The 13,947-nt window shown below is 41.7% G+C and overlaps 1 protein-coding gene across 5 annotated transcripts in view; it reads right to left on the bottom strand.

The window, feature by feature from the left end:
- Positions 1-1,392: 1,392 nt before the first annotated feature.
- Positions 1,393-13,947, bottom strand: part of cica (capicua transcriptional repressor a) — a 30,355-nt gene continuing 17,800 nt past the window's right edge. For 3 of the 5 annotated variants that reach the window (XM_077507837.1, XM_077507839.1, XM_077507838.1), the window contains exons 6-21: positions 13,119-13,221; positions 12,441-12,623; positions 12,044-12,170; positions 10,643-10,809; positions 9,746-9,878; positions 9,319-9,401; positions 7,953-8,514; positions 7,638-7,771; positions 6,696-6,832; positions 6,099-6,327; positions 5,246-5,429; positions 5,040-5,173; positions 4,295-4,449; positions 4,067-4,218; positions 3,623-3,970; positions 1,393-3,282 (exon numbers count right to left, since the gene is read on the bottom strand). In XM_077507837.1, the coding sequence (XP_077363963.1) occupies positions 3,062-3,282; positions 3,623-3,970; positions 4,067-4,218; positions 4,295-4,449; positions 5,040-5,173; positions 5,246-5,429; positions 6,099-6,327; positions 6,696-6,832; positions 7,638-7,771; positions 7,953-8,514; positions 9,319-9,401; positions 9,746-9,878; positions 10,643-10,809; positions 12,044-12,170; positions 12,441-12,623; positions 13,119-13,221 (3,052 nt within the window). In that variant the 3' untranslated portion in view covers positions 1,393-3,061. The remainder of the gene's footprint in view (positions 3,283-3,622; positions 3,971-4,066; positions 4,219-4,294; positions 4,450-5,039; positions 5,174-5,245; positions 5,430-6,098; positions 6,328-6,695; positions 6,833-7,637; positions 7,772-7,952; positions 8,515-9,318; positions 9,402-9,745; positions 9,879-10,642; positions 10,810-12,043; positions 12,171-12,440; positions 12,624-13,118; positions 13,222-13,947) is intronic. The other 2 variants (XM_077507840.1, XM_077507841.1) reach the window with 1 other exon arrangement.

The following is a 13,947-nucleotide window of genomic DNA, read 5'->3' as shown; positions in this document are numbered from 1 at the left end:
ATTTTCACATCATTCCTTAAATTCTCATCATAAAAAAAATATAAGAAAAAAAAAAATCCTTGTATATTTTTTTGCCCCTGTTCCTTTCAACCTAGCCCAAATACTTCTTGGTAAGCTCACATTCTGCTCGCTGACTTGCCTGCACTGCTTGTCATTCTCTATGGCACTGAGCCTCCCCCCCAACCCCACAAAACAAAACAACCCTCCCAGTATTCCCAGAAAAATAAAATAAAAGAAATGTCCTATTGCACCATTTGATGGGAAAGGATAAAGTGTCGAGAAGAGCGGGAAGAGGGGAGGGCTCCAATGATGAGACTGCCCTCCAGGGCTGGTCTGGGATCTGCTTTCCCTGAACTGAACCCGAACCAGAACCATCTCCTGAGCTACATAGCGCTTGACCCGGGACCAGTGCTTAAGGGCACTTTCTAACAACGAGCGAGGGAGTGGGGGAGGAGGGGGGGTCAAAGGTGATTGATAACACGTGGAACAAGGCAGACTTGATCCGTCCGCTCGACTAAAACAATCTCTAAAAACAATACTTTCCTGATTTAACTTGCGGCGCTCTCACACGAGACGGGCCGCACGGATTGTGCAAACACCTGATTTCAACATTTTTTACAAAGAGACACCACGAGAGAGGTGGGCGGGGGGAGATCACACCTCCCCCCCCACCATGCTAGTACATTTAAAATCAAGATTGGGGTGCGGGGACAGATAAAATCCCCCCCATTCGAAGTCCAACGTCTGTTTTTTGTTTTGTTTTTTTTTGTGATTTTCTTGACTTTATGCTGGAAAAGAAACAACAAGCCACGCTTCCGTTTTCTTTCTTCTCTCCGTCGTCGGGCCTGACATCTTGTTGCTGCTTTGCATATGAATTTTTTTTTTTTTTATTTTTTGGGAGGGGGTGTCAACCTTCCATCCAGCGTCCAGTTTCTGTCTGTCAAACATGACGACGGAAGGTGCAAAAGGTTGGTCACAACGAAATCGCGGCCAGATCGTTCTTTTTTTTTTTTGCCCTCACGGTTGCTGACTAAACTGTGCGCAGGGGGGGGGGGTCGCCCATGGCTTGGTCACGGCGGCGGGGCGGCATTTGTGTGTGTGCGCGCACGCCGCACTGACTGCATGTGTTAAAGTGTGTTGGGGTGTACTTTTTGCGTGTGTGCAGCATCGAGGGGCCGTGGAATATCAGTGGAGGTCGTCGGGGTTGTGTTTTTTTTGTTTGTTTTTTTTTCGTCCGGGGGCCCACCGTGCTGAGGAGTGGACGGACGACGAGGTCAAGTCAATGGCAACTGAGGGCTGGCTGGCAACAGCTGAACTGCATTTGCACAATAACAAGTGACAAAGTGCCTTTTTTTTTTTTTTTTTTTTTTTTTTTTCATATGTGCGTGTGTGTGTGTGTGTGTGTGTGTGTGTGTGTTGCTGGGTGGCGGCTGCCATCCAAGAGTAACAGTCTGACTTGCTAAGTGTGTGTCAGCATCATGTTGAAGATTCCATCTGCACCATGGTGTGTGTGTGTGTATATGTAAACACACATATACATATATATGTATGTATACATATACAGCTATGTGTGTCAAATGTATGTGTGTGTACCACAGAGCTCGTGTCCCGACTACAAACTACTGTACAAATGTGCTGAGGGCAGACCTGGGCGTAGGAAGTAGCGCTTTTTTTTTTTTCTCTCTCTCCAGTCAATATCGAGTATAGAGGGAGTCCTCGTGTTACGTCGGAGTTCCATTCCTATGCTAGCGATGTAACCCGAATTTAGCAATAAAGTCGAATTTCCCCATTAAAGTCAATTTTTATAATTTCGTCAACGCACAATTTTCACCGGACTAAAACTAGACTAGACTAGACAGAAACCCCCCATTAATAAACAAAAACTGGGACTAAATCAGTTTGCATTTTCGTCAACGAATGAAGACGAGATGAAAATGTCCTTCTCAATAAAAACTGGACTAAAATTTATGGACATTTTAGTTCATGCATAAAAACCAAACGAAAATTTTGATTTTGTAAAATCTTGTCTCTGCTAATCTGTCACTGTGACACAGTGACACGCCCCCTTTCAAATCTGCAGCTAGCGAGTGCAACATGCACAAACACATGGCACAGACAGGAGGTGGATTCATGGTGAAAAGTAAAAAAATAAATAAATAAAAGAAAAAGGAAATTATGGTTATAATGTAACATTAATCCAACGGCTATAAAGTTCCAACAATAATGTTAATCTAACCGCTAACTAATTTACTAGCTGATAGCATGGAGCGATAGTAGCACAATTGTTGATATACTGTCATTGTGTGTCAAGTTGTTCTTCCATCAAAAAGATGAGAGAAAATTTCATGTGAAATAGTTTTTGATCTGAAATGTTAAACTTTATCTTCTGTCAAAAAAAAAAAATACAGGTCTTAAATGATTGTCCTGACTAAAACTAGACAAAAATGTTTACAGTTTTTGTTGACTTAAATTAGATGAATGAAATAATGTTGTCTTGGACTAAAATAAAGACTGAAATGCTCGATTTATAGTCGACTAAAAATGGACTAAATAAAAACAGGATGAGGTTGACTAACTGTGATAAAAACTAACAAGCATGATTGAAACTGGACTAAAACTGAGACTAAATTAAAAAATGGCGGATAAAATTAACACTACTGAAGGCCAAGTCTTTGCCAATGTTCGTCGGTGTCTCGCTTTTCTGCGATTTTTTTTATGTCTAGCTTCGTTTGCCATGGTAATTGATTTTCTTTTGGCTGGACCGACATTGACAGAAGATGTAGGTTTCTTCTTTGGGGTCATGATATGGAGGGGAAAAAAAAAAGGAGAGGGCGAAAAAGCCAAAGATAATCCCACAATATGGCAGACGAGGAGCCAAAATGGCAGATCAGGCGCAACCTTTGTAAAGTCGAAACGCCTTTGGTCGAGTGCGGCTTAACTCAAGGACTCCCTGCATTTTTCAATATTGTCGCAATGAGACCACATTCCACTATTTCCCTGCCCAGGTCAAGATTAAGATTAAGCGCCTGCATCCAAAAACTTCTTCACTTGGTAGAAACCTTCACTTTTGGGCTCCTCCATCTTGCGGCGGTTCCGCCGCTCCTACGCCGTCCTCCCTCGGCGGCGGCGGGTTGAAGGCGGCGGCGGGACTGCCGGCCTCACTCGAGTAGCCGCCGGCGCCCTGCATGATCTTCTGGCGGACTTCGCGGATTTTCAACTGCAGGCACACCTTGGTGGGAAAGGTGTCGGCGTAGCGGGCCTGGAAAGCCGCCGTGGCCTGCGCTGTGAGGAGGAGGCGGGAAGACGTATAAACGTATAAATACGTCTTTGTGACACTTAAACATTTAAAATAGAATGTATTTATACGTTTTTTGGGAGTAAATGAGTTAACGGCAAAAGATGTTTTACAAAATAAATGAAGACACTAAATCCTATATGGCTATATTAGACATTTTGAATTGATTAAAAAAAAAAAAAACAATAATGGAAAAAGCGCGTTACAAAATTAATGAAGTCAAGGTTATATTATTTTTTATTTTTTGCTGATCTGAAAAACAATCCAATCCAAGACTTTTGTGATCCGTTGCACCACTAGTTTCTTTTGTCTTGAGTATTGACTGACCTGAGGGGAAGAAGCCATGTTCCTGAAAGAGCTGCATGACGAGTGCCCGCCGCTGGTCCAGAGTTCGCCGCAGGGACGAGAAGGGCACCCGGTCCAGGTCTCCGAGGAGATCCTCTCCCTCCAAGCCTGCCGGGTCAACGGCGGGAGTGAGGACACCCAACGGAAAGAGAGCCCTGACCTGCGATTGGCTGCCGTCCGCCACCGCGGTCCCACCTGCTCTGTCAAAGGTGAAGATGTCGCCCTCGCACTTGGCGGCGCTTTTGGGAGTGTTGGGCTCCGAACTGCAGCTGGACAGGCGGCGGGTCTTCCTCCTCGGCGAGCTCGGGTCCTCGGCGGCCGGATCCAGTTCTTGATGGAGCGACGGAAGGAGAATGATTTGAAATGAAAGCAATGTGAGGAGTGAAACGTTGGGAGGGTAAAAATGTCGCCATGAATTTCAGTTACCGGTGGAGTTGCGCCTCTTCTTGCGGTAGCTGCCCAGGATGGCTCGAGGGGACGTGGCCAGACTCTGCAAGGTGGGCGAGGGCAGCACCTCCGCCGGGTTAAACTCGGGGAGCTCGGCAAAACGCTCCTCAAAGTACGTCTCCGACAAAAGCCTGCGCGGAAAAAAAAAGCCAGTGAAGTGAGCGTAATGTCTTCCGTGAGACGGCTCCCGCTTCGGTCCGCACTCACTTGTCGTGAGAATCGGGCGTCTTTTTGAGCGGCGGAGGTCGGAACTTGATCCTCTTGGAGGACGCCGCCGGCTCTTTTTCGGCGAGTGGAGCCGGGGGCGGATCCAAACCTGAAGATGGTGGAGGAGGAGGTGGAGGAGAAGAATGAGCTCCAGCCTGTGATGAAGAAAAAAAGACATTTTTTTTGAGCCATGGTGTGTACACTTAAGTAAAAAAATAAAAAAAATAAAAAAAATAAAAAAAATAAAAATGCAGCAAACATATATATATATATATATATATATATATATATATATATATATATATATATATATATATATATATATATATATATATTAGGGATAGACTGATTATTGTCTGGGCCGATTATTGGCGCCGATACTCAGCATTTTGAGGAATATCGGCATCGACCATTTTGTAGAATTATATGGCCGATAATAGATTGATTTAAGAAAAGTGATCAAGAAATCTAATCAGGAAACTAATTACTTCTCTTTGTTTGAAATTAGACTTAGACTTGACTTTATTGATCCCTTTGGGAAGGATCCCTATGGTAAATTTACATAAATAAATAAATAAATAAATAAATAAATAAATAAAAAAACAACTATTGACTGTATATAAATACAACTTTATCTGCATTTTTCAAAAGTGACAAAGTTGAAAAAAAAAAGCAAAAAATAAATAAATAAAATAACAGCACTGGAAAAATTGCAAGTATTCAAACTAATATTTTTACATATGACCTCTTCCTCTTTCTCCATCTCTCTTCCTTGTTTCTCACGACTGCTTTCCTTCATCTTCTCCTCATGCTCTTCATCCTCCTCGATCTTCACATTTTCCTCCTTGATCAAATGGCCAACGTCGTCGTCTTGTTTTTCTGCAAGAGGTGGAAGATTTCCCCGCTTGACAGTCCGCCGCCACAACTAGACGACTCGAGCGCTAATTTTACCTCTGATCTCTTTGACGTCGTGATCTGCTTCCTCCTTGACGGCCGGCTCGGTGAGCTCGTTCTTCATCTCCACCTCCGTCGCGGCGGAGGGCTTTGCCGCGTCGAGAGAGTCGGTGGCGGGCGAGGCCGTCGTCACGGCGACCAGCGGGGCGGTGGGCCCGGCGGGGTAGATGGTGGTAAGAACCTGAGATGCAGGATTCCCCGTTTAAGCATTAAAAAAAAAAAAAAAAAAAAAAAAAAAAAAAAAAAAAAAATCACACATAACTATATTTGCCTTGGTCACCAGGGGGTAGTATGATACAAAACATACAGATTTCTTGGTAAAGTGCACTAATTAGTCGTTCTTTCCCAAGGATTAAGAACACATTCATGTGAGTATACATTGTCTTTCTATATGTGACATACCCTATGTCTATGCTCATTTCATCCACCAATCTAAGGCGCTTTGCATTGTGTTAGCATTAAACTAGCAGACTTGATTGATGGGGAAAGACACTTAATGAACCCAAAACTGCAAGCTGTGTTCCAGTTTTGTGTGGAGTATGTGTTAATGTCTTTGGTATAGAAAGTGCTAGCTAAGTTCAGACTATTTACCATTTATCAAATGTGGCGCTTATCTTCTAACAGAAATGTTCCAAATAAAGATAGAACAACAATAACAACAACAACAACAACACCAAAAACTAGCAGACTTTTTGCTTCGATTTGACACATGTATTCTCGTTGGGAGCGGCAATAAACTGCTTGGCCTCTTTTTTGGGAGTCTGCTTTCACCACCTAGTGCTCAAATTGACATAAACAATTTTACATATTTTACACATACATTCGACCTTTTCAACTTGCTGGTCTTTACCTGCCGAGCAGCGGTGGCGGCAGAGGTGGAGGTGGTCTTAGCATTGTGGTTCTGACCAGTCAGGCTGGGAGCCGGGGCCAGCAGAGGGTGCCCGGCTGGCGCGATGGCGGCAAAGCCTAATGTGGTCAGAGGAGACGAGAGATAGGCAGTGCCCGGCAACGGCGGTGGCACCTGGGCTTGTTGGGGAGTCGTCGTGGTAACGCCCGGACTGGACTGGACGTAGGTGATCCTGCGGGCGCCAAACAGCAAAAAACATTTAGAGTATAGAGACAATTACAAATTTAGAGTTATGCGCAATGAGTGCAGTACCATGTTGTGCCACAACATTTTTGGGCAGCACTGAGCTTTAATGGAAGCAGCGTAATTAACAAGAAGAAGAGTAAAATCTCCAAGCAAGCTTCAAGCGTTAACACAGAAGCAATGACAGCATTGGTTTGGCGCCATCTGGTGCTGCGAGTTAAGTATCTTCATTTAGATCTATTTTCGCTGCCATCTTGTGGCATCTATTGGCAATTACAGTACAGAGTCAACACATTTCAGTCAATTACTCGCAGATTTTCATTGTTAGCAAAATAAAGACACTCAGGTAATCTCCACCTGGTGGGCGGCGTGGTCAGGAGGAGGGTCTGCGGGGGCGGGGCTCCGGGAGCCATCACTGTCGCCATGGAAACAGGAAAGGCGCTTCCATGGTGAACGTTGCTTTGGACCACTGGCATGGGAGCAATCTGGATGATCTGTGCAGGACAAGGCATTAACATGGCAAGGTTTACCGCAACAGTTACACCACAAGAACCATGACGACACCGGATACAAAAAATATATGATGTACCTATATGAATGTATATGTATCTAATATGTGACGTAGTATATGTCGTAAGTTTAACAATCTTATCATGTCAGGAAATGTATGATTTTTTAAATGCCGTTTTTCTTCTCCACTTTTCACACAAATTAGTTCTGTAATGTTTGCTGCATAATTATGCTCAAATTTGTTCATTGAAATGTATGTATTCATTTATCTTATTAAAAAATGAGAATTGAACTGATTACAGTGTTCACATGTTATAATGCACTTTTTGCGGCCTCGCTGTATCGTGGATTTTTTTTAGTGCAGTTTTCGCATGCATTTTTTTTTTTTTTTTTTTTTTTTTTTTACAGTAATTATCAATTTTATAAAATTTATGAAGGTTTGAACATTGAGAATGTTTAAACAAGAGAGAAATGTGAGAAAATGTAAATACCTCGATGAGAAAAGTGTATGAACTGTGTGCTGAGGGGTTTTAGAGCCTTAAAACATGTATAATAAATGTAAAACAAAGTTTAACTACTTCGCAGATTTCATTTATTGCGGCTATTTTTTGGAACCTAACCCCAGCAGAAAACGAAAGAACACTATAATTAGAAATAATCAAATGAGAAGTATTTACACATTTATTTTTTTTAAATATTTACATTTACTTTGTAAAGCCAATGTAAATCGACACTAAACATTTTTGTGTTTATTTGTCAAGTGGGTTGCGTTGCGGTCTTGCCATCTACCTTATTTCCAGCGGAGGGGCCATTTTGCACAGGGAGAGGCGGTGCCAGCAAGGAGACGGGAGCATGAGGGGGCGTGGACCCAGCTCGGACTGTCGCCATGGGAACCAGCATCTTACTATGCAGTTGAGCTTGAACTGATAAAGGAAAGAGAGAGAAAGAAAGACATGAATGGAGGCCATACTGAAGCAACAGGAGGGCGGGTGTCACTGATACAGAGGTCGGGGGCGGGTGGGTAGTTGGAGTGACTCAGGCACAGGTGGGCGGCACAGTCATATACATATATAATTTTACTTTGCAAGGTTAACGGGATCTCACCTCTGCTTCCTGTGGCTGCTGTCACTCCCGGCCCAGGGTGCGGCGGGCCATTGGCCGACGTGGGGGCGTCAATGGCCACCGAGCCCATTTGCTGGCAGGTGATCTCAGGTGGGGAGTGGCTCTGGGGGGTCGGCAGGATGTATTTGGGACAGGTAGTGGGGGTTGGCGAGACGGGCGACGTGGTGGCTGTGGGTCTGATTACAGCAAGAGGCGGCGGCTGGGCGGGCAGCACGGAGGCCCCGAAAGTGAAGCCGGGACCAGAAGAGGCGGAGGACAGGTACCCACCCCCTGCGGCGATTGGCAGCTGCTTCCCTTCAATCAGGACGGCGGCTTTCTTCTCTTGCAGCGGGGAGTCGAGGGCGACGGCGCCCTCGACGGGACGAACGGCAGCCTGGGCGCTGGGTGCGGAGCCCCCTACGGGCAGGGAGAGCATCCCCCCGCCTTCTCCTCCAACAGAGCTCCCCTTGATGTCCTTCTCCTCCGTGTCAACGCCCGTCTTCTTCTTCCTCGCACACTCGTCGAGAAGCGAGGGGGAGGAGCGAGCCAACGGCTGGAAGCCAGGCTGGAGGCGAAGGAAAAAGACGGAGATCAAAAGAAAAAGTGGATTATGATATCCGGGACATGACTTTTTCTCGACGACGTCTGCATAAAGCTTGAATGTATAATACAAGCTTCATGCTTGGGCTCGACGACTTCAATTAAAATGTCATAATTTTAATCTTTCATTTTCCCTCTTCCCATATATAAAATGCAAATGACAATGATATTATTCAAAACAAGTTTTTGGTTTTCCACCTTCTGGGATTCTTTTTTTTTTTTTTTATCTATTGATAGGAAACAAGCTTTGAAATAGTTTTATTTTCTCACTATGTGAATCACATCAACTTCCATGGAAATAAAAGAAAAAAAATAATGTGAAAATTGTGCTTCCTTTTGGAAAACTTCCCATTTCTGTACTGTGCTGAAAAATATGGATGACTGCGTTTATTAATCGATGATGTTTCAATGAAGATATCTTCTTAATATGGTAAAAAATAAAATAAAATCTTTCAAAAAATAATAAAATTGTTTAACCGACTAAAGATTTTTCTGAAGTCAACAATAACATGACTGGTCACGAGTTGAAGATTTAAATTGGAAGATGAGAAGCCAAAAACACAATGTTAGCAATTAATCGTGGATTTGGATTAGTAAAGTCAAGTCTAGGGGTGGGAGAAGTCCGATAAAAAAGTGGTTGATCACCGAGCCCTACTTCATTCGATTCATCAATTTGCGATAGAAATTTTCAGTTTAAACACTTGGAAAGCATTTTTATTTGTTTTGAAAGTATTTTTCAAATAAAGCTGGACAGCGATACGTCTCGTACCTGGCAATCGGGCTCGTCTTCGTCGCTGTCCGTCACTCTCTCCTTACACTTGAGGTCAATGGAGCCTTCGGGACACGAGTCCTCTGAAGACACACAGCGAGTTGCAACATCACTGCCAATTTCTCTTAGCACATCGATGCCATCTCCTATTACATGTTAGCAACAAGCTTCAACTTTGGTTTGGTTGAACAACTAAATGTTTAATTATACAGTGATGTTAGTTGGTATAATGTCATGATGGGCTTTATACATTATTTTAAGGCGGTTAAACTCCATCAATTCAGTAAATTTGAAAGTTTTTATTTGTATGAATTTTGGATTAACTTATATATTGAATGAATATTGGATTGGTTTAACTTTAAAAGCATTTTTTTTTAAATAGACAAATTATGACCATAATTTAATGGGAATTTGGAGGACCACTCACCCATGACATCGTCATCCCCCTCTTCCTCGCAGATGACCATACGCTCCTCGTCACTGTTGACATCCTCGTTAGCGCCGCCCTGATGATGGGAGGACGGCGGCAGCGGCCGGTTGCGGAAAAAAACGGAGCCGTCCTGACCAAAAAGAAATAAGATTTGACTATCTTACAGCCTATTTTACAGCTCCTAGAGAGATGTGAATACAAATATCATTACCATAGGGGGCATTTTTCCAATAGGAAATATTTATTTTTACATTATCAGTAAAGAAAAAATGATCATTGCTATTATTTCTTGAATAATTATTTATTCAAGGCGCCATTGTATTTTTTTAATAAAATGAGCAAATCGAAGATTTTAATTGTGTACATAGAGTATGTTAATGTAATTCATAATTTCTGTATTTTTATATGTAAAAGAGTAATTGATTTAATTTTATTTTAGTATGATTAGTGTGCATGATCAGTGTTTCAACTCTTTCTATTCTTCAGATAGTGTACAATGACACCATGAAATGAGTGTAATGGATATATAGATGCCACAACTTTTTTAACTTATTAATCCCATTTTTTTTTTTTTTTTTGAACGGTGTCTGATTTATTCTGGGCTGGTTGACACTGCAGCAGAGTTGCTAGCAGCAGCGTGAACTCATTGCCTCCGAGACGAGCTCGCTCGCTCACTCCCGTGTGGTTCGCTGTCTAGCGCACTTCAAAGGCATTGAAAAGCACAAAGATGTTTCAAGATCACACAAAGACTCCGTTTTAGCGGGCGCGAAGGACACATGGCGGCTGTGGGCGCACACACTCGTGCTGTTTACATCGCCTGCATTCACGCTTTTGTTCCGGCGGGGAGATAATCGCAACACGAGTGCGTCGCTAGCAGACGCGAGCGTCTCCCACCTTCTCGCCGTCTGCGTGGCGCTCCAGGCTGTGAACGGCACTGTGGGAAAAAGCTCTGGGACGGGGGTGCTGGCCGCCCAACGGCCCCCCCGCTTGGCGCTCGCCTCCGCTGGTCCACGGCGAGCCCAGCAACTTGCCCTCCAGCGCCTGAGACTCCAAATGCGGGTCTGGGGAGAAGGAAAAACGAAAAAAAAAAAAAAAAGGTGGCTCATGCGGATGCTCTGATCATGTAATATTCATACAGTGGTGCCTACATTCGTTTTGTGACCATGTTCAAACAGTACTCTATGTAAATGAAAATGTACAGTAGAAACATTAAATTGAATGTAAATAATGAAACAATTTGTGCATCATGATTAAGTACGCAATAAGTGAGGTAGACACAAATGAAGAAGACTTTTCCACCCGTGACATAACTATTGCACTGTACGCTCTTTTAGTAATTTTTAGGGGTGTCAAAATGAGTGCATCAAGTTTGAGTTGATTTCAAGTTCCTTTCACGCCACATTTTTTTTTTTAAACGCATATTAATGACCACCCCTTACTTGGAAAGCCTGTACTGGGGTGACTTCCAGTCGCAACGCAGGAGACACATCCATGTCAAAACTTAGCAGTAATAAATTGGATAATAATGCGTAATAGCGCATAATTTCACACGTTTACTTCATGTTAAAGATTAAATAGCTCTTGATATGAAAAGAAAAATGCACTAAGTTGTCACAACCGTCTTACAAAGGCAATTATGCCATCTAGTGGCAGAAATATTTCTCAACACAAATCAATATCATACATGTTTTTTTTTTTACAGTAAATCTTTTTAATTTTAAGTCAATTTTATGAATTATTATGGTCATAAAATATATAAAATATGTTCATATAAATTACCGTATCAATGATTAAAAGATGCTGCCATATTTCTATTAAACATTTTTTTCCCCACTTTGTTAACAAGAGAATAAAAACTTAAGAGAAAATTGTACATTTTATTGTACATTTAGAACAGACATAAAATTTGTGATTAATCGTGAGTTAACTAATGAAGTCCTGTGATTAATTGATTAAAAAAAATTGTACTTTTTTTAAAATTTCTTTACTTTTCGGTATTTAACACTCTAAAATGTACTTGTGAAGCACATTGAATTACCATGTCTATGAAACACACTATAAATATGTATATACTAATATACGTATGTGATGCTGTACGGCACAGCAATGGTCGTTTTTCGAAGAGGATAAAGAATGTCACTGTGAGTATTGTAGTTGAGTAGTATTATAAAGCCTGCAGGAGGTATAATCCTATGGGAAAAAAATATAACACCACATCACAGTTACCGTTATACCCCTCGTGATTATACATTTACGTGGTTTCACTTTCATCACCATTACAAACAACAACCCCACCTATGGTTTCGGACATGCTCCTCTCCCGCGCCTCTTTGGGGCCCCCACGGCCGTCAGACAGCGACTTCCTGCGGTCCTTGTTGCACCACTTCCAGTCGGGATGGGCTCGGAAGTGGGCTTCCTTCACCTGCCATGAAGGCAACATTCGATTTGTCACAAATCCAGTCCAGCCATTGTTAATATGCTAAAAACGTGAGTGTGCATATCCTGACAAAACTGACATTTGGCAAGGAGGATTTAAGGTTAAGAACAGATCCTCATTCTCGCTGCAGTATTTTAATTTTTATTTTTTTAAAGGCCAAATCACATACAAGCAAAAGGTGAAGTTCAAACACTACTAGTGCTAAAAATAATCCGGTGATGTAATGCAGTTAAATCGTTTAGCCCGCATCCCGACCTGGAAGGCTAAGTCGTGGTACTGCTGCTTCTCGTTGGGGCCCAGTGCGTACCACCACTCTCCCAGGATCTTGCTGACGGTTCGGTTGTCCTGGTTGGGGTGCCGCTGGTGGACCAGGGCCCGGTGGCGCTTGCTGAAGATCATGAAGGCGTTCATGGGCCGGCGGATGTGGTCTTTCTCCCTCTGGTGAATGAAGGGGATGTTAAGAAGGATATTTAGGTCCCTTCATCCTCCAAAATTCCATATTTTTATCCAGTTCCTAATTCAATTAGATAAACAATAACGCAGATATATCTAGGGAAATAGTGGCACATGGTCTCCCTCTCGTGGTGTGGAAAAGAATCAGAAAATTAAATGTTCAAAAACTGTGCATAATGTTAAAGTGACAAACTTTTTTTAAAATAAATAAATATGCAAAAAGAAGATTGAGATATCAAAGATTATTAATCCATCCATTTTCATCAATTTTACTGCCCTCTGGTGTCGACTTAAATTGACATCAAAGTGCCAAGGTGAGCAATGCGAGCCCGAGGGCACCATGACATCACTTTCAGTTAACAGCAACACCAAGGGACAAAATAGAAGCATCTTGAGGGGGATAAAAATTGATGATTTTTTTTTTCTACCAACTGTATAATGGGTTTGGTGTGAATTTTGTGGTCATGACGACGGACTCACCTTCCTGTCTGCATCCTTAGGGAGGGCGCTGAGGGACTGCGTGCGTCTCTTGGCGGGGCCACGCGAGGGCGATGCGTCGTTGGCAGCCACGCCGGGGGAGAAGCTGCAGTGGGAAGAAACAAAACATTTGCATGATTCATAATAGCGCCAAGAGTTTGATCTTTTTTGAAGGAAAAACCTCACTTTGACGACAAAAATATGACTTTAAACTTGTTATTCCTAAAATGTTTTTTTCCTTGTATACACAAGAAACATAATGCATTTTGTTAAAAAAAAAGAAAGTTCTTCTCATAATAACAATAATAATAACAACAATAACAACAATAATAACAATAACAATAACAATAACAATAATAATAATAATAATAATAATAATAATAAACTCTTGAAAAATAAAAGTAAAAAGTTAAAGTTGTTAAAAAAAAAATTTGGGGGGGGCAAAACAATTCAAGTTAATTTTCAGAAATTACACGTTTCCGCTAAAAAAAATATTGAAATTATTGAAAGATCCATCTTTATTTTAGAGAATGAGGTTATTCTCATAATTGTACGTTAGTTAAAAAAAAACAACAACAAAAAATGACTTTAAGATAAGTTCTTCAGTCTTTTTTCTCAAACCCCCCCCCAAAAACATTCTTTTCATTTTTGTAATATTTAGAATTATGTTTTTGAAAATATATTACCAGTAAACTACATTCTCATTTTTTATTAAAAAAATGCAATTGTTTTCTTATCATTTGCTGTCATTTTCTTAAAAAAAATGAAAACATTTTCTCAAAATAAATAAACAAACAAGACTTAAAATACCATATATAATTTTATTATTGTA

The sequence above is a fragment of the Festucalex cinctus genome, chromosome 19, assembly GCF_051991245.1.
Source record: "Festucalex cinctus isolate MCC-2025b chromosome 19, RoL_Fcin_1.0, whole genome shotgun sequence".
Taxonomy (NCBI): domain Eukaryota; kingdom Metazoa; phylum Chordata; class Actinopteri; order Syngnathiformes; family Syngnathidae; genus Festucalex; species Festucalex cinctus.
This window is presented reverse-complemented; position numbering and strand designations above follow the sequence as displayed.